Source organism: Equus asinus, chromosome 22 (genome assembly GCF_041296235.1).
Source record: "Equus asinus isolate D_3611 breed Donkey chromosome 22, EquAss-T2T_v2, whole genome shotgun sequence".
NCBI lineage: Eukaryota > Metazoa > Chordata > Mammalia > Perissodactyla > Equidae > Equus > Equus asinus.
In genome coordinates this window covers 46,239,176-46,252,236 of record NC_091811.1, presented here as the reverse complement: position 1 = coordinate 46,252,236, position 13,061 = coordinate 46,239,176, and the positions used below count along the sequence as shown (strand labels likewise).

The following is a 13,061-nucleotide window of genomic DNA, read 5'->3' as shown; positions in this document are numbered from 1 at the left end:
TATAGGATGTCTATGTGTAAAGGGGATATTTGGCTCATTTTCCCTGTCTGAATTGAATTATGCAGTGTTGGTGTGCTAGTGCCTTCCAATCAATTATTTGTGTTATACTTGTACTTACAGCCTCATATTGCTTTCACATTAGTTACCCGAATTTTAAAAAAAGATAAAATTTAACATGATCGTAAATACCTTGTTCTATTCCGCTGTTAAATAAGGGCGAGTATTGGGAGTTAGAAGTGTCCCTTGGAGGCCATTCTAGTAAGTCACTTGGATTAAGAGTAGGTGATCACATCTTCACAACTTCTGTGACGATAAGAGGAAGTGACTGAGGCCAAGGTAATGAGTTCTGCTTTGGAAATGTTGAATTTGAAGTGTCTTTGACATGTCTAGGTAGAAGACGTGCAAATTCTTGTCAATACATGAAAATATAAATGCAGAGCTCACAGGGGTTGGAGGGTGGGGGATTTGGTGAAGGTGGTCAAAGGCACAAACTTCCAGTTATAAGATAAGTAAGTACCGGGGATGTGATGTGCAACATGATGACTATAGCTAACAATGCTGTATGGTATATAGGAAAGATGCTAAGAGAGTAGATCCTAAAAGTTCTCATCACAAGGAAAAAAAGATTTTTCTTTTTTTGTTTTTCTTTTGTATCTATATGAGATGATGGACGTTAAGTAACTTGCCGTTATCATTTCACAATATACGTAAGTCAAGTCATTATGCTGTACAGCTTAAACTTACACAGTGCTGTGTGTCAATTATATATCAATAAAACTGAAAAAAAAATGTAGAGCTCAGAATTATGATCCAGGTTGGAGAGAACAGGTTTAGAAATTATTGGTACATAGAAGAAATTGCTCAGAGAGAACTCAGAGGGTATAAGGAGAAGGAAGTTCTAAACAGAACCCCGGGATATGCTAACATTTAAAGCCTGGACAGGGAAAAGAAGTCAGTTAAGGATTCTGAGAAGGAGCAGTGTAAGAAGTGAAAAGGGAACATGTAGAACCAGGGGGATTTCAAACACAGGAGCAAGAATGGCTTAACAAAAAGTGGTCAATGGTGTAAATGTGTCAGTGAGTGTAACGAAGAACAGATTTGAAAAGTTTGGGATGGATTCGGCCATTAGGGTTATTGATGACATCAGGCTAAGAAATAGTTCATTTAAGCAATAAATTCTCTGTTCAAATCTAAAATCGCATATTGTACTCTTATCTCTAAAAATACTGGAAAACAAGAGTTACTTGTTTTCCTCCAAGCAGTAGTCCTTTTTTTTTATCCTTTCAGGAACAGGTCCACAAGAGTCGTTTTCAGTATCTCAGTGGATTTTTCTAAACTCGTGCTATGATCAAAGGACCAATAAGCCACTGTGGTTTATTGAATTACAGAAAATTATATTTGTCTGATAGAACTTCTTGCTAAGCTGTGTTTTGTGAATTGTGTTTTTCCAGGAAATTTTTTTTTCAGGTTTCGAGGCAGGAAGTTTTCCAAATATAGTTTATATTTCTGAAATTATTCCTGGAAAATGTTTGTGGGAGCCTTATTTTATAGGCTAAACATTTTCACAGGAAGTTCCGATACGCTAAACTACTTCCAGACATTTTAATCCACTTCATATTGTGCCCTGCACAAAGCATGCATTAAATGATTATTGTCTCCATACAAAGGAGCTGTAACATTTTTTGTGAAAATATTCAATGAGTTGGCAAAATTCAATTGCTTAAGCATAAAATAAAAGTCAATATAAATTATGCAGTTACACATAATCTTCTTCATAGGTTAAAAAAACATAAAAATTATCTTTCATATCACTTGTTGCTGCTTATACACACAAGATAGAAAACTAAATTTTAAAGTGCCTTTAGAGTGAAAATGCTGTAACAGTCTGTAGGATGAATTCGAATCTACCAACTGTTGTGGGATTTAATTTTTTTTACATTCATGGTAAAATCATATTCTGCAGATAAATATTTACTGTTGTGAAAAAGGAAATTAGTTACTCTGGGACTCCTGCAAAAATAGAGAACTTAATGAAGAATGTGATTTTTTTACCCTTATAATATCACAGTTGGGAACAGTGATGGATCCCCCAATATCACTCAACATGACCTCAAATCCCTTCTCGAATAACAAGGAGTATAAAAAGCCAAACTCACAAATTAAATCGATAGCCCTGGACGTTCTCCACACTTATTAATGTTGGCATCACAGCTCTACTACTGTTGGCATCACAGCTCTTGGTTGTGGTCAAGCTCTGTTGTTATATGGCCTGGCATTCTCGAGCTGAAGGAGCCCTGAGAGTTTGCCAAGTCCTTCTGCATTCCCCAGAGGCAGCACAGTGAGAGCTCAAAGCCTGGAGTCAGGAAGAACTGAGTTTCAGGGACGAATGGATAAAGAAGATGCACTATATATACACAATGGAATACTACTCAGATATAAAAAAAGATGAAACTTGCCATTTGCAACAACATGGATGGACCTTGAGGGTATTATGCTAAGTGAAATAAGTCAGATGGAAAAAATCAAACACTGTATGATCTCACTCATAAGTAGAAGATAAAAGCAACAACAACAACAGACACATAGATACAGAGATTAGATTGGTGGTTACCAGAGGGGAAGGGGGAACGGAGGGTGAAAGGGGTGATTGAACACATGTGTGTGGTGATGGATGGTAATTAGTCTCTGGGTGGTGGACATGATGTAATCTACACAGAAATGAAAATATAATGATGTACACCTGAAATTTATATAATGTTGTAAACCAATGTTACCGCAATAAAAATAAATTAGATAAATAAAATTTAAATAAAAAGAAAGAACTGAGCTTCAACCTGCTTCACCACTAACTAGAGGCACCATCTCAGGCAAGTGATTTAACATCTCTGAGTCTCCAGCCCTCAGCTCTGGTACTTTCTCTCTAGAGCTATTTTCAGGAATATATGAGAAGTTTTCCATGAAATTTAACAAATAACACAAACATTCTTTGTACAGCTAAGAAAAATGAGACCCGGAGAGGTTAAGACAAGGTTTTCGAAGTTTACGGTTTACACAACCAGCTTCCCAAAACACATGTCTTTTGCAATATAATTATGAATGCACAAATTAGCAAAAATTTGTACCCCCAAACTACCATAGATACTTCAGGTATAAAGATAAATATAGCACAAACTTGGAAATTATTATTTCTTTGAGGGAGATTATGAGTACAGTGTAAAGACTTAAATGGTATTTAGAAGCAGTGTAGTAGAATCGTTTGTGTGGTAAACTTTATAGATATTAAGTACATTTAAGTCAGAAGAGAGAGTGATCAATTCACATGGAATGGCTAGTATAATATGATTAGCTTGCCACAGTCTCTGTGAGGCTTGAATGAGTATTGCAAAATAAAGAAAATCTATGTGAATATTTGTGTAGATGCTCCAGACCAGACAATGTTAAAAATACTTATTACGTGTATTTTCTATCTGATGCATGATGTAGTATCAGCTTATGTTTAAAAGAAATAAGAAAATAAGTCATGGCTCTATTTAGTATTTTTACGTAATTTGATATTTGGTAGTTAATTGTTCAATCATTTGGGCTTCTTTGTAGTGCTCTGTGACCTGTGGCTCTGGAGTGCAGCAAAGGGATGTGTACTGCAGACTGAGAGGCGTTGGTCGGGTGGCTGAAGAAAAGTGTGATGGGTCCACCCGGCCTTATTTTCAGAGGCAATGTTGGCGTCAGGACTGCGTACAGTACCAGTGGGTGGCAGGAGAGTGGCTGGATGTGAGTACTGACAAGCAAACTTTCAAAGACAATTCTTCAATAAAACAATGTGTTGATCGTTTCATCATTGCATTTCTAGTGTTCAACATCATGTAAGAAAAAAGAGACACATCGGCAAGTGAAGTGCGTTGATGCCCAAAACATTCAAGTGAACGAAAGTTTTTGTGATCCTTCAACCAGACCTCCCTCCATCAAAAAGTGCAGGAACCCTCCCTGCAAATATATTGTGGTAACAGGAGACTCATCACAGGTAAGGCAGAGAAAGGGAGTTGAGAAGTTTTGCTCCTGGAAAAAATGACTGAGTCTAAAATGTGACCCAGTTGAAACTAGATCTGAATTTGAATATGGGGGCAGATAACGGTATGCATGCCAATCTAAGGATTAAAATGACTGACAGTTGGATGGTGCAGATAGAGCAATAGTGACACCTCTGTTAAACTCTTGGGCAGTTCTGAAGCATCAGTTGGTGCCGACTGTGAAACCAACTACTAGGAACAATCTGGCAATCTGGCCCTGCATAGTTGCCTGCTTTTCAAAAACAGCTTTAAGATATAACTGACAAATAATAAACTGCATATATTTCAAGTGTACAGCTTGAGAAGTTTTGATGTATGTAGATACCCATAAAATCATTACCATTTTCAAAAGAGAGAGCATGTCAGTAACCTCCAAAAGTCTCCTTGTGCCTCTTTACAATTCCTTCCATCTCTCCCTCCTCCACCCCACAGGCAACTCAATCTGGTTTTTTGTTTGTTTTGTTTTTTGCTAAGGAAGATTTGCCCTGAGCTAACATCTGTGCCAATCTTCCTGTATTTTGTATGTGAGTCGTCACCACAGCATAGCCACAAAGGAGTGGTATAGCTCCATGCCCAGGAACCGAACCCAGGCTACCAAAATGGAATGCACTGAACTTAACCACTTGGCCAAGGGGCCCAGCCCCCTGCTTTTTACTATTAGTGGTCTGTCACTATATTAATTTGTGTTTTCTAGAGTTTCATATAAATGAAATCATGCAGTATGCACTATTTTCTTTCTGTAGCATAAATTTGTTGAGATTCAGTCAGGTTGTAGAATGTATCAATAGTTTATTCCTCTTTATTATTGAATACTATTTCACTATATGGATATTTTTAAGGCCACTAATCTTTTCTTCTGTGATGTCTGATCTGCCATTGATCCAGTCTATTTTTTATCTCAGACAGTATACTCTTCATCCTCAGAAGTTTGATTTCAGCTTTTTCATATCTTCCATGTCTCTAACTTTTTGAACATATTACAATTATTAATAATTTTTTAATGTCCTTCTCTCCTAATTCTAACATCTATGTATGTGTATGTTTACAATTTAGGGAATTTTAGTGTATTAACAAGTTTGTGCAACCATCACCATGATCTAATTCTAGAACATTTTATCACTCCAAAAGAAACTCTGTACACTCTAGTACTCACTCTTCATTCCCTCCTTCCCCCTAACCCTGGACAACCACTAATATATTTTCTGCCTCTGTGGATTTGCCTGTTCTGGACATTTCATATAAACGGAATCTGTGGTCTGTTGTGGTCTGGCTTCTTTCACTTTGCATGATATTTTTGAGGTTCATTCATTTTGTAGCATATGCAAGTACTTCATTCCTTTCTATGGATGAATAATATTTCACTGTAGGGATATACTACTACATTTTCCTTATTCATTCATCAGTTGATGGCCATTTGGGTTGATTCACTTTTTGACTATCGTGAATAATACTGCTAAGAACATTTGTGTACAAGATTTTGTGTGGACATAATTTTCAATTCTCTTGGGTGTATACCTAGGAGTAGAATTGCTAAGTATTATGATAACTCTATGGTGAATTTTTGAGGAAATTCCAGACTGTTTTCCAGTTACTGCATCATTTTTTTTATTTCTACCACCAATGTATGAGGATTCCAATCTCTCCTTATCCTCATCAATACTTGTCACAGTCTATCATTTTGAATATATCCATCCTAATGAGTATGAGTGGTATCTCATTGTGTGTTTGAATTGCATTTCTCTAATGACTAATAATGTTGAGCATCTTTTTATGAGCTTTTTGGCTATTTGTATATCTTCTTTGGGGAAATGTCTATTCAAATCCTTAGCTCATTTTTTTATTAGGTGATTTGTCTTCTTATTGTTGAGTTGTAAAGTTCTTTATAGATTCAGGATTCCAACTTTTATCAGTTGTATGATTTTTAAATATTTTCTCTCATTCTGTGGTTTGCCTTTTCAGTTTCTTGATAGAGTCTTTTGATACACAAATGTTTTTAGTTTTGATGAAGTAAAATTTACCTGTTTGGGGGGCCTATTTGTACTTTAATATCATATCTAAGAAACTATTGCCTACCCAAGGTCACAGAAATTTACATCTATATTTTATTCTAAGAATTTTTAAATTTTAGCTCTTACCTTTAGGTCCTTGATGTGATGTGAGGTGGGGTCCAACTTAATCCTTTTGCATGTGGCTATCTAGTTGCCCCAGCACAATTTGTGAAAAAGACTATTCTTTTGTCATTAAATTATCTATTATTGAAGTGTTATTTCTGAACTCCCGATTCTGTTTCCTGGTCTATGTGTCTATCCTCATGTCAATACCACATAGTCTTGGTTACGGTAGATTTATAGTAAGTTTTGAAATCAGGAAGTGTGCAGGAACCAACTTTGCTCTTCCTTTTCAAGATTATTTGTCTATTCTGTCTTCCTTACATTTTTATATGAATCTTAGGATCAACTTGTCATAGTCTGTGTAAAGGTCAGCTAGGATTTTGTTAGAGATTACACTGAATTTGATCAATTTGAGGATATTGCCATCTTAATAATAAATTTTCCAATCCATGAACATGAGATGTCTTTACATTTATTTAGGTCTTATTAATTTCTTTCAAGGATGTTTTATAGTTTTCAGTGTACGAATCTTGCATTTCTTTGGTTAAATTTATTCCTAAGTATTTTATTAATTTTTTATGCTTCCATAAATGGAATTGTACTCGTAGTTTTATTTTCTGATTGTCCATTGCTCCTGTATAGAAATAGAACTGAATTTTGTATGTTGAACACATTTATTGAATCTAATTCTTTTCTCGTTGGGTTACTTTGGGTTTTTTATGTGCGGAAGTATATCACTTGCACATAGAGATACTTTTATTTCCATTAAATCTGGATGCCCTTTATTTCTGTTTCTTGCCTAATTTCCTTGGCTAGAACCTCCAGAACAACGTTGAACAGAACTGATGAAAATAGACATCCTGGAATTCTTCCTGCTTTTTAGAGGAAAGCTTTCAGTTTTCACAATTAAATATGTTAGCTATGGATTTTTAGTAGATTTCCTTTATCAGTACTCTTCGATTCCTAGTTTGCTTAGTGTTTATATCATGAAAATGTGTTGGGTTTTATTAAATGCTTTTTCTGCATCTATTGAGCTGCTCATGTGATTTTTGTCTATGATTCCATTAGTAGGATGTATTCCATTGATAGATTTTCCTATGTTGAAACAATCTCACATTCCTGGGATAAATCACACTTGGTGATAGGGTATAATCCTTTTTATGTGCTTCTGGAATTGTTTTCCTAGTGTTTTGTTGAGAATTTTTGCCTCTACATTTATGAGATATTGGTCTGTAGTTTTCTTTTCTTGTCACGTCTTTGCCTGATTTTTGTATGAGGGAAATATTGGTCTCATAAGATGAATTAGGAAGTGTTCCTTTTTCTTCTGTCTTCTGGAAGAATTTTGGAGGGGTTGGTGTTAATTATTTAAACATTTGGTGGAATTCGCCAGTGGAGGCTCTGGTCCTGGCTTTTTCTTTGTGTGAAAGTTTTTGATTATTAATTTGGTCTCTCCACTTGTTTTAAGTCTACTCAGATTCCCCCTCCTCCCCGGGGTTTGTTGTTGCCACTGTTCGTTGTTATTATTTGTTTGCTTAGTGACATTTCTGAACTAGCTGTAAAGTCTGTGTTCTTTGTCACATGTGCTGACTGAAGTCTCCGCTTGATTAGTTTAGTTGTGAGCCTAATGGTTGGATAGTGATTTCCTGAGATACTTGGAACCAATAATCTCCTGTCTTTGCCAAGGGGCTCTTTGTGCTCTTGTGGGCACCTTTAACACACAGCCAGGGAGTTGACAGCTTTTCTTAACCTTAACGTCCTGCTTGTGCAGAACCTTGACATCAGCCAGAGGTAAGAGTGTAGATGATTCTTAGGTACTTCCTAAGCAGACACACAGCTCTGGAGGTGTGCATAAGCCTGAGCATGCCCATGACCTTCTGGATACCTATGAATCTACTGGAACTTTCAAAGTCCCTGTGGACATCTCATTTCCCAGCTTTTCCTTTTAAGCTTTTTTGGCTAACCTGTTGTTTGCCCACTGTTATCCACCTCCTCTGGAAGCTGCAAAGTTAAACAATGGCCTTTAATTGTGTTCAACAAATACCCCTGGAGAAAAGTCTTTCAGCCCTGGGAAAAGTCCAAGTCAAGTCAAATAAAGACAGATTTGCAAGTGGGGTCTTCCATAAAACTACCAAACACTTCAAATAATGATAGTTTCCTGGAAATGAGGCTTAGAAGGGTATCCCACCCTGTTTTGTGCCAGTGGCTGCCAGGCTGCTGGTTTTCACCACGTAGGAAGGACTATTGATTTTCCAGGCTGCCATGAAACTGGAGAGGGGGAATGAGAATAGGGCAAATTAGACCACCACAAACCTTTCTCTTCTTACCAAGATTTAGCCTTGTTTCTTGAATAAATGCTTCCTGGATTGCTGCAAGCCTTTGGTTATTTCCAGAGTTATGAAAAAGTTGATTCAGACAAGCTTTGCCAGTTTTCTCACTGCCTTTATGGAAGAGAGAATTTTCAGAAGTCTTTCCTCTGCTATTTTCACCGATGTCACGCACCCCTCTGGGTCTGTTCTAATAGATGGATTTTTCTCCTCATCATAGGTTATATTTTGCTGCTTTTTTGCATGCCAGTTAATTTTTTAATTGCATGTCAGACATTATGAATTTTACTTTTTGGCTAGTGGGTAGATTTTATTCCTACACATATATTTTGAGCTTTGTTTGGGGATGCAGTTATTTTGTCTGGAAGCAGTTGAATCCTTTCTTGTCTTGCTCTTAAAATGTGTTATGTGAGGCCAGTGCATCATTTAGTCTAGGGTTAGCTATTCCCCTCTTCTGAGCAAGACCTTTTTGAGCACTCTACCTATTTCCCCATGTATATAGGGGTTTTCAGTCTGGCTGGAGGGAACAGACACTATATTTGGTCCCATGTGAGTGCCAGATACAGTGATTGCTAAGTCTTGATTGGTTCATTCCTTGGCCTCATTGGTGTCCTCACATGTACGTATGCACTGGTCAGAACTCAGCTGTTCCCTTGGGCTCCACCCTTTCCTTGTTCCAAGACATGGAAACTTCCTCAAGGCAGTGGCCCGGGGCAGTTATGGGGTCACTTTGTTTTTTTCCATCTCCCAGGATCACTATCTTTTATTGCCTAACGTCTAGTGTCTTAAAAGACATTGTTTTATATATTTTGTCCAGGTGTTTTTGTTGTTTCAGGTTATAAGGGAATTCTATTTCTTTTGACAGAAGCAGAAGTCTATTTGCCCATTTTTGGCCTTGACCTTTAATTTATATTAAATCACTTACCTATTCTATTCAAATTACATTGTATGTATTAAGATAAATGTGTACTAACTTATATATATAGTTACTAATAAGCTTAGGCTAATAAATGTCCTTTATTTCAGGTAAGAACACCTAATATGTTCTATTTCTCCAAAGCCGTGCCTATGGGGAGATAAAGTTTCATCCAATTAAGCTATTCTAAGTAATGTAATAAAAAAAAAAGAGCCTAGGCACTAAAAATAGACAATCTAACTGAATCTGGATTCTTTCTATTTACTGTTAAAACTCTGGGAAAGTTGCCTAATGTCTCTGAACCTTTGTTTACTCATCTGTAAATAAGGCAAATAAATATGACTGTTATGGGGATGATATAGCATAGTTTATAGTAAGCATCTGACAAATAGCAGGCCCTGGTTAAGTTTAAGGGGATCTTCTTCTCCCCTTGTACCCGTGTATTTTTCAGTGTGCAGATAACTGTGGATTTAGTTACCGACAAAGGATTACATATTGCGTGGGAATCCAGTCTACTGAGAAATATAAACTCCATCAGCTTTGGCCTATGGACTATCGAGAATGCCCTGTGCTGCCTTCCCCTCAGGTTTACAGATGCAATTTTAGGAGCTGTTTGCATACAGCCACTTGGAAAGTTGGAAAATGGAGCAAGGTCTGTACATAATTATGAATTTGAAACTTTCTGAACGAGGCTTTCTAGGTGGGATGCCTGGTAATCTGCATGTCTAACCAGATTTCAGAGTTGTCTCATACCCCTATTATCAAAAAACCACTTCATCAATTATTTGTGTAAATATCTTATCTCTTTTTCTATGCTTGCTATAACCTGCTTGTAACCAGGGACCATAATTAATACTAACTTCTATTCCTCAGAGAGCCTTGCACAGTGGTTTGCATTTTGAGTAGATGCTTACGAAATATTTATTGGTTCAGTGAAAAAGTAAGTAAATCTAATATATGAGTAATAAAATTTCTGTATCCCATTTCCAATTTAATCGATAGAAAGCAAGCCATATTGCTTTGCAAACGTATCATACAACAATGAGAAAAAACTCAGTAGTCTTAATAACTATCATTAATTAATATTTATCAAGTATTTACAATTTTCTGTTGATATAACTATACAAAATGAATGAAAAGAAGCCGGTAACTGAGAAATAATAGATTCAGGCTCATGCGTAAGGATTACTTGCACCTGTGACTGTGCAGCCTCCAGGATATTTTTGCATCTGCAGTAGTTCTAGCCACTATTGATCATCAGTTTGTCCCTAAAGGACCTAGTCTGAGAGGAGGAGATATGGGTTCACTGGTTTTGTTATCCATTATATACTTTGCCTTCAAATTTGACTGTGTTCACAGTGCTCAGTGACTTGTGGAGCTGGGATAACGAAGAGAAGAGTGGAATGTATGACGGAAAATGGTTGGTCCAGTGACCTATGTTTAAAGCACTTAAAGCCAGATGCTCAGAGGAAATGTTATGTTCAGGACTGTAAGTAACAGACTTCAAAAATCTGCCTGGGACCTAAGTGTTCCTAAGAGGTTTTAATTAAAATGTGAAAATAAATATTTGTAGTAGCTGTACGCTCCACAGAATGAAGCATTTACTTGTTCAGAGTATAATAATATTTGTATGATTGGGTTAAATTCGTGCTGTGTTTGTAATTTGTTCTTTGCTGATAAGTTGTATTCACTTGTCCTTGAAGGTAAAACATTTACCAGCTGCAAAGAAATCCAAGTGAAAAACAACATTACCAGGGATGGTGACTATTACCTTAACATTAAGGGAAGAGTAATCAAGGTATGATGAGAACAGTTCCTATTTGATTTTAACATTGACTGTTGACTTTGGAAAAAGCTTTTCTAGATGTCTGCATTTTCCCTTTAGATCTATTGTGCAGGCATGTACTTGGAGAACCCCAAGGAATATATATCACTGGTCAAAGGTGAAGAAGACAACTTTTCTGAAGTGTATGGTTTTAGGTACGAGCTGCGTTTTGGCTTATCTGTGCATTTTTATGGTCCTACAAGAGACTTAGAAGTTCCAACGTTCAGAGGGATACTTGAATAGCTCGCAAGTGGGACAAGTAATCTAGGAGCAGGCAGACACATTAGGACCTAAGCCAGATGTTGTCCATGCTTGTTCAGTAATAAAGACTTGAGTATTAACATGTGCTCACAGAGAGACTGACTAAGAGGGATACTGTGGGTGAGCAGTGGGACAACAGAGAAGGGGAGAATGTAAGACCTGTGTGTATTTCCATATAAGTCAAACTAATTCCAGTAACAAAAGCTAGGAGAAGTAGAGCTGAATTATATTTCCACAAACTAGTCTTGAATTTCCCAGTGAGAATTTTGTAGGTTAACCTTGAATGATTTTTACTTCTTTCTCATTTAACTTGTTGACACTGTAATATTGAACAGTGTGTATTTTATCTTCCCACTTCCAAAGTTTTCCATTTATCTACATTATGAGCTAACAACTGTATTTAATACTAAATATATTCTAATGTTGTTACAGACTACAAAATCCATATGAATGTCCTTTTAATGGAAGTAGGAGGCAAGACTGTCAGTGTAAAAACGACTACCTGGCTGCTGGACACACCGTTTTCAGCAAAATAAGAATTGATCTCACTTCCATGCAAATTAAAAGTAAGTGCTGAATCTCTGTTTGTAAAATGAAAAGTCTCTGTTTGCCAGTGAAAGTCTAACAATATGCTGGTATATGTGATGGCCGGGGTGTAGAGAAGGGCCTAGCATTGGGCAATGATTACTTAAATTTTTTTTTTTAAGTTATTAGCTACATCCTTCCTCTGCAACGACATGGACCACGGGGACCCTTAATAAAAATGTAGTATAATGACAGTGATAAGATACTGCCTTTCCAATATATAACCCTCTACCTTAAAATGCCCAACTACATTAAAGATAAGGAAGGTAGCATCTTCCACGTAGTTGTATAAGCTTTTTGTAGGGCTTAAAGTAATAATTAACATTAGTTTCAGATTCCAATTTGTCAAGTGATTTCCTCATAAATTGTCTCATTTGATCTTTATAACAACTCTATACTAGTTAAGGCAGAATTGCACCATATTGTTGCAAGGGATGAAATTAAGATGCACTTACAGAGGTTAGGTGACTTGTCCCAATTCACACAGTTAATGACCGGCCTTGTAGGAAGATGAAATCCCACCCACAGACCCCAGATTATGGACCTGCTGCCTTTCTAGGAAATAATTAATAGTACAGTCAAGTCAAAACATATTTATGGACCCTAATATGAGCATAATGCTGCCTGCCATCTTGGAAGTTACACATCTACACGAAAAGGCAAAGAAATTCATTTCAGAAGCAAAAACTCTACATTGCAATTGAATCACGAGTGCCTAGCACAGTGCAGAAACCATAAAAAGAAATTAAAAAATGTTTATTGAGACAGTGAATGCATGAATATGTAATCTCCGAATCACAGTCACGTGATGATGAACTATATTGTTAGTAATAATGGCTCCCGTTTACTGAACACCCACCACTACTGCAGTGAGAAACGTACATTACTATCATAAACTCTGGAGTTGGGCTGTCTGGGTGTAATTTCTTTGTCTCCATTTCCCAATTATATAACCTTGGGCATTATCTCTTTAAG

The 13,061-nt window shown here is 36.7% G+C and overlaps 1 protein-coding gene across 1 annotated transcript in view; it reads left to right on the top strand.

Annotated features, from left to right (window-relative positions):
* Window positions 1–13,061, top strand: part of ADAMTS20 (ADAM metallopeptidase with thrombospondin type 1 motif 20) — a 163,145-nt gene that overhangs the window by 127,852 nt on the left and 22,232 nt on the right. The window contains exons 30-36 of the mRNA XM_044756219.2: window positions 3,595–3,768; window positions 3,848–4,018; window positions 9,867–10,067; window positions 10,775–10,904; window positions 11,119–11,213; window positions 11,301–11,395; window positions 11,934–12,067. Coding sequence (XP_044612154.2) covers window positions 3,595–3,768; window positions 3,848–4,018; window positions 9,867–10,067; window positions 10,775–10,904; window positions 11,119–11,213; window positions 11,301–11,395; window positions 11,934–12,067 — 1,000 coding nt within the window. The remainder of the gene's footprint in view (window positions 1–3,594; window positions 3,769–3,847; window positions 4,019–9,866; window positions 10,068–10,774; window positions 10,905–11,118; window positions 11,214–11,300; window positions 11,396–11,933; window positions 12,068–13,061) is intronic.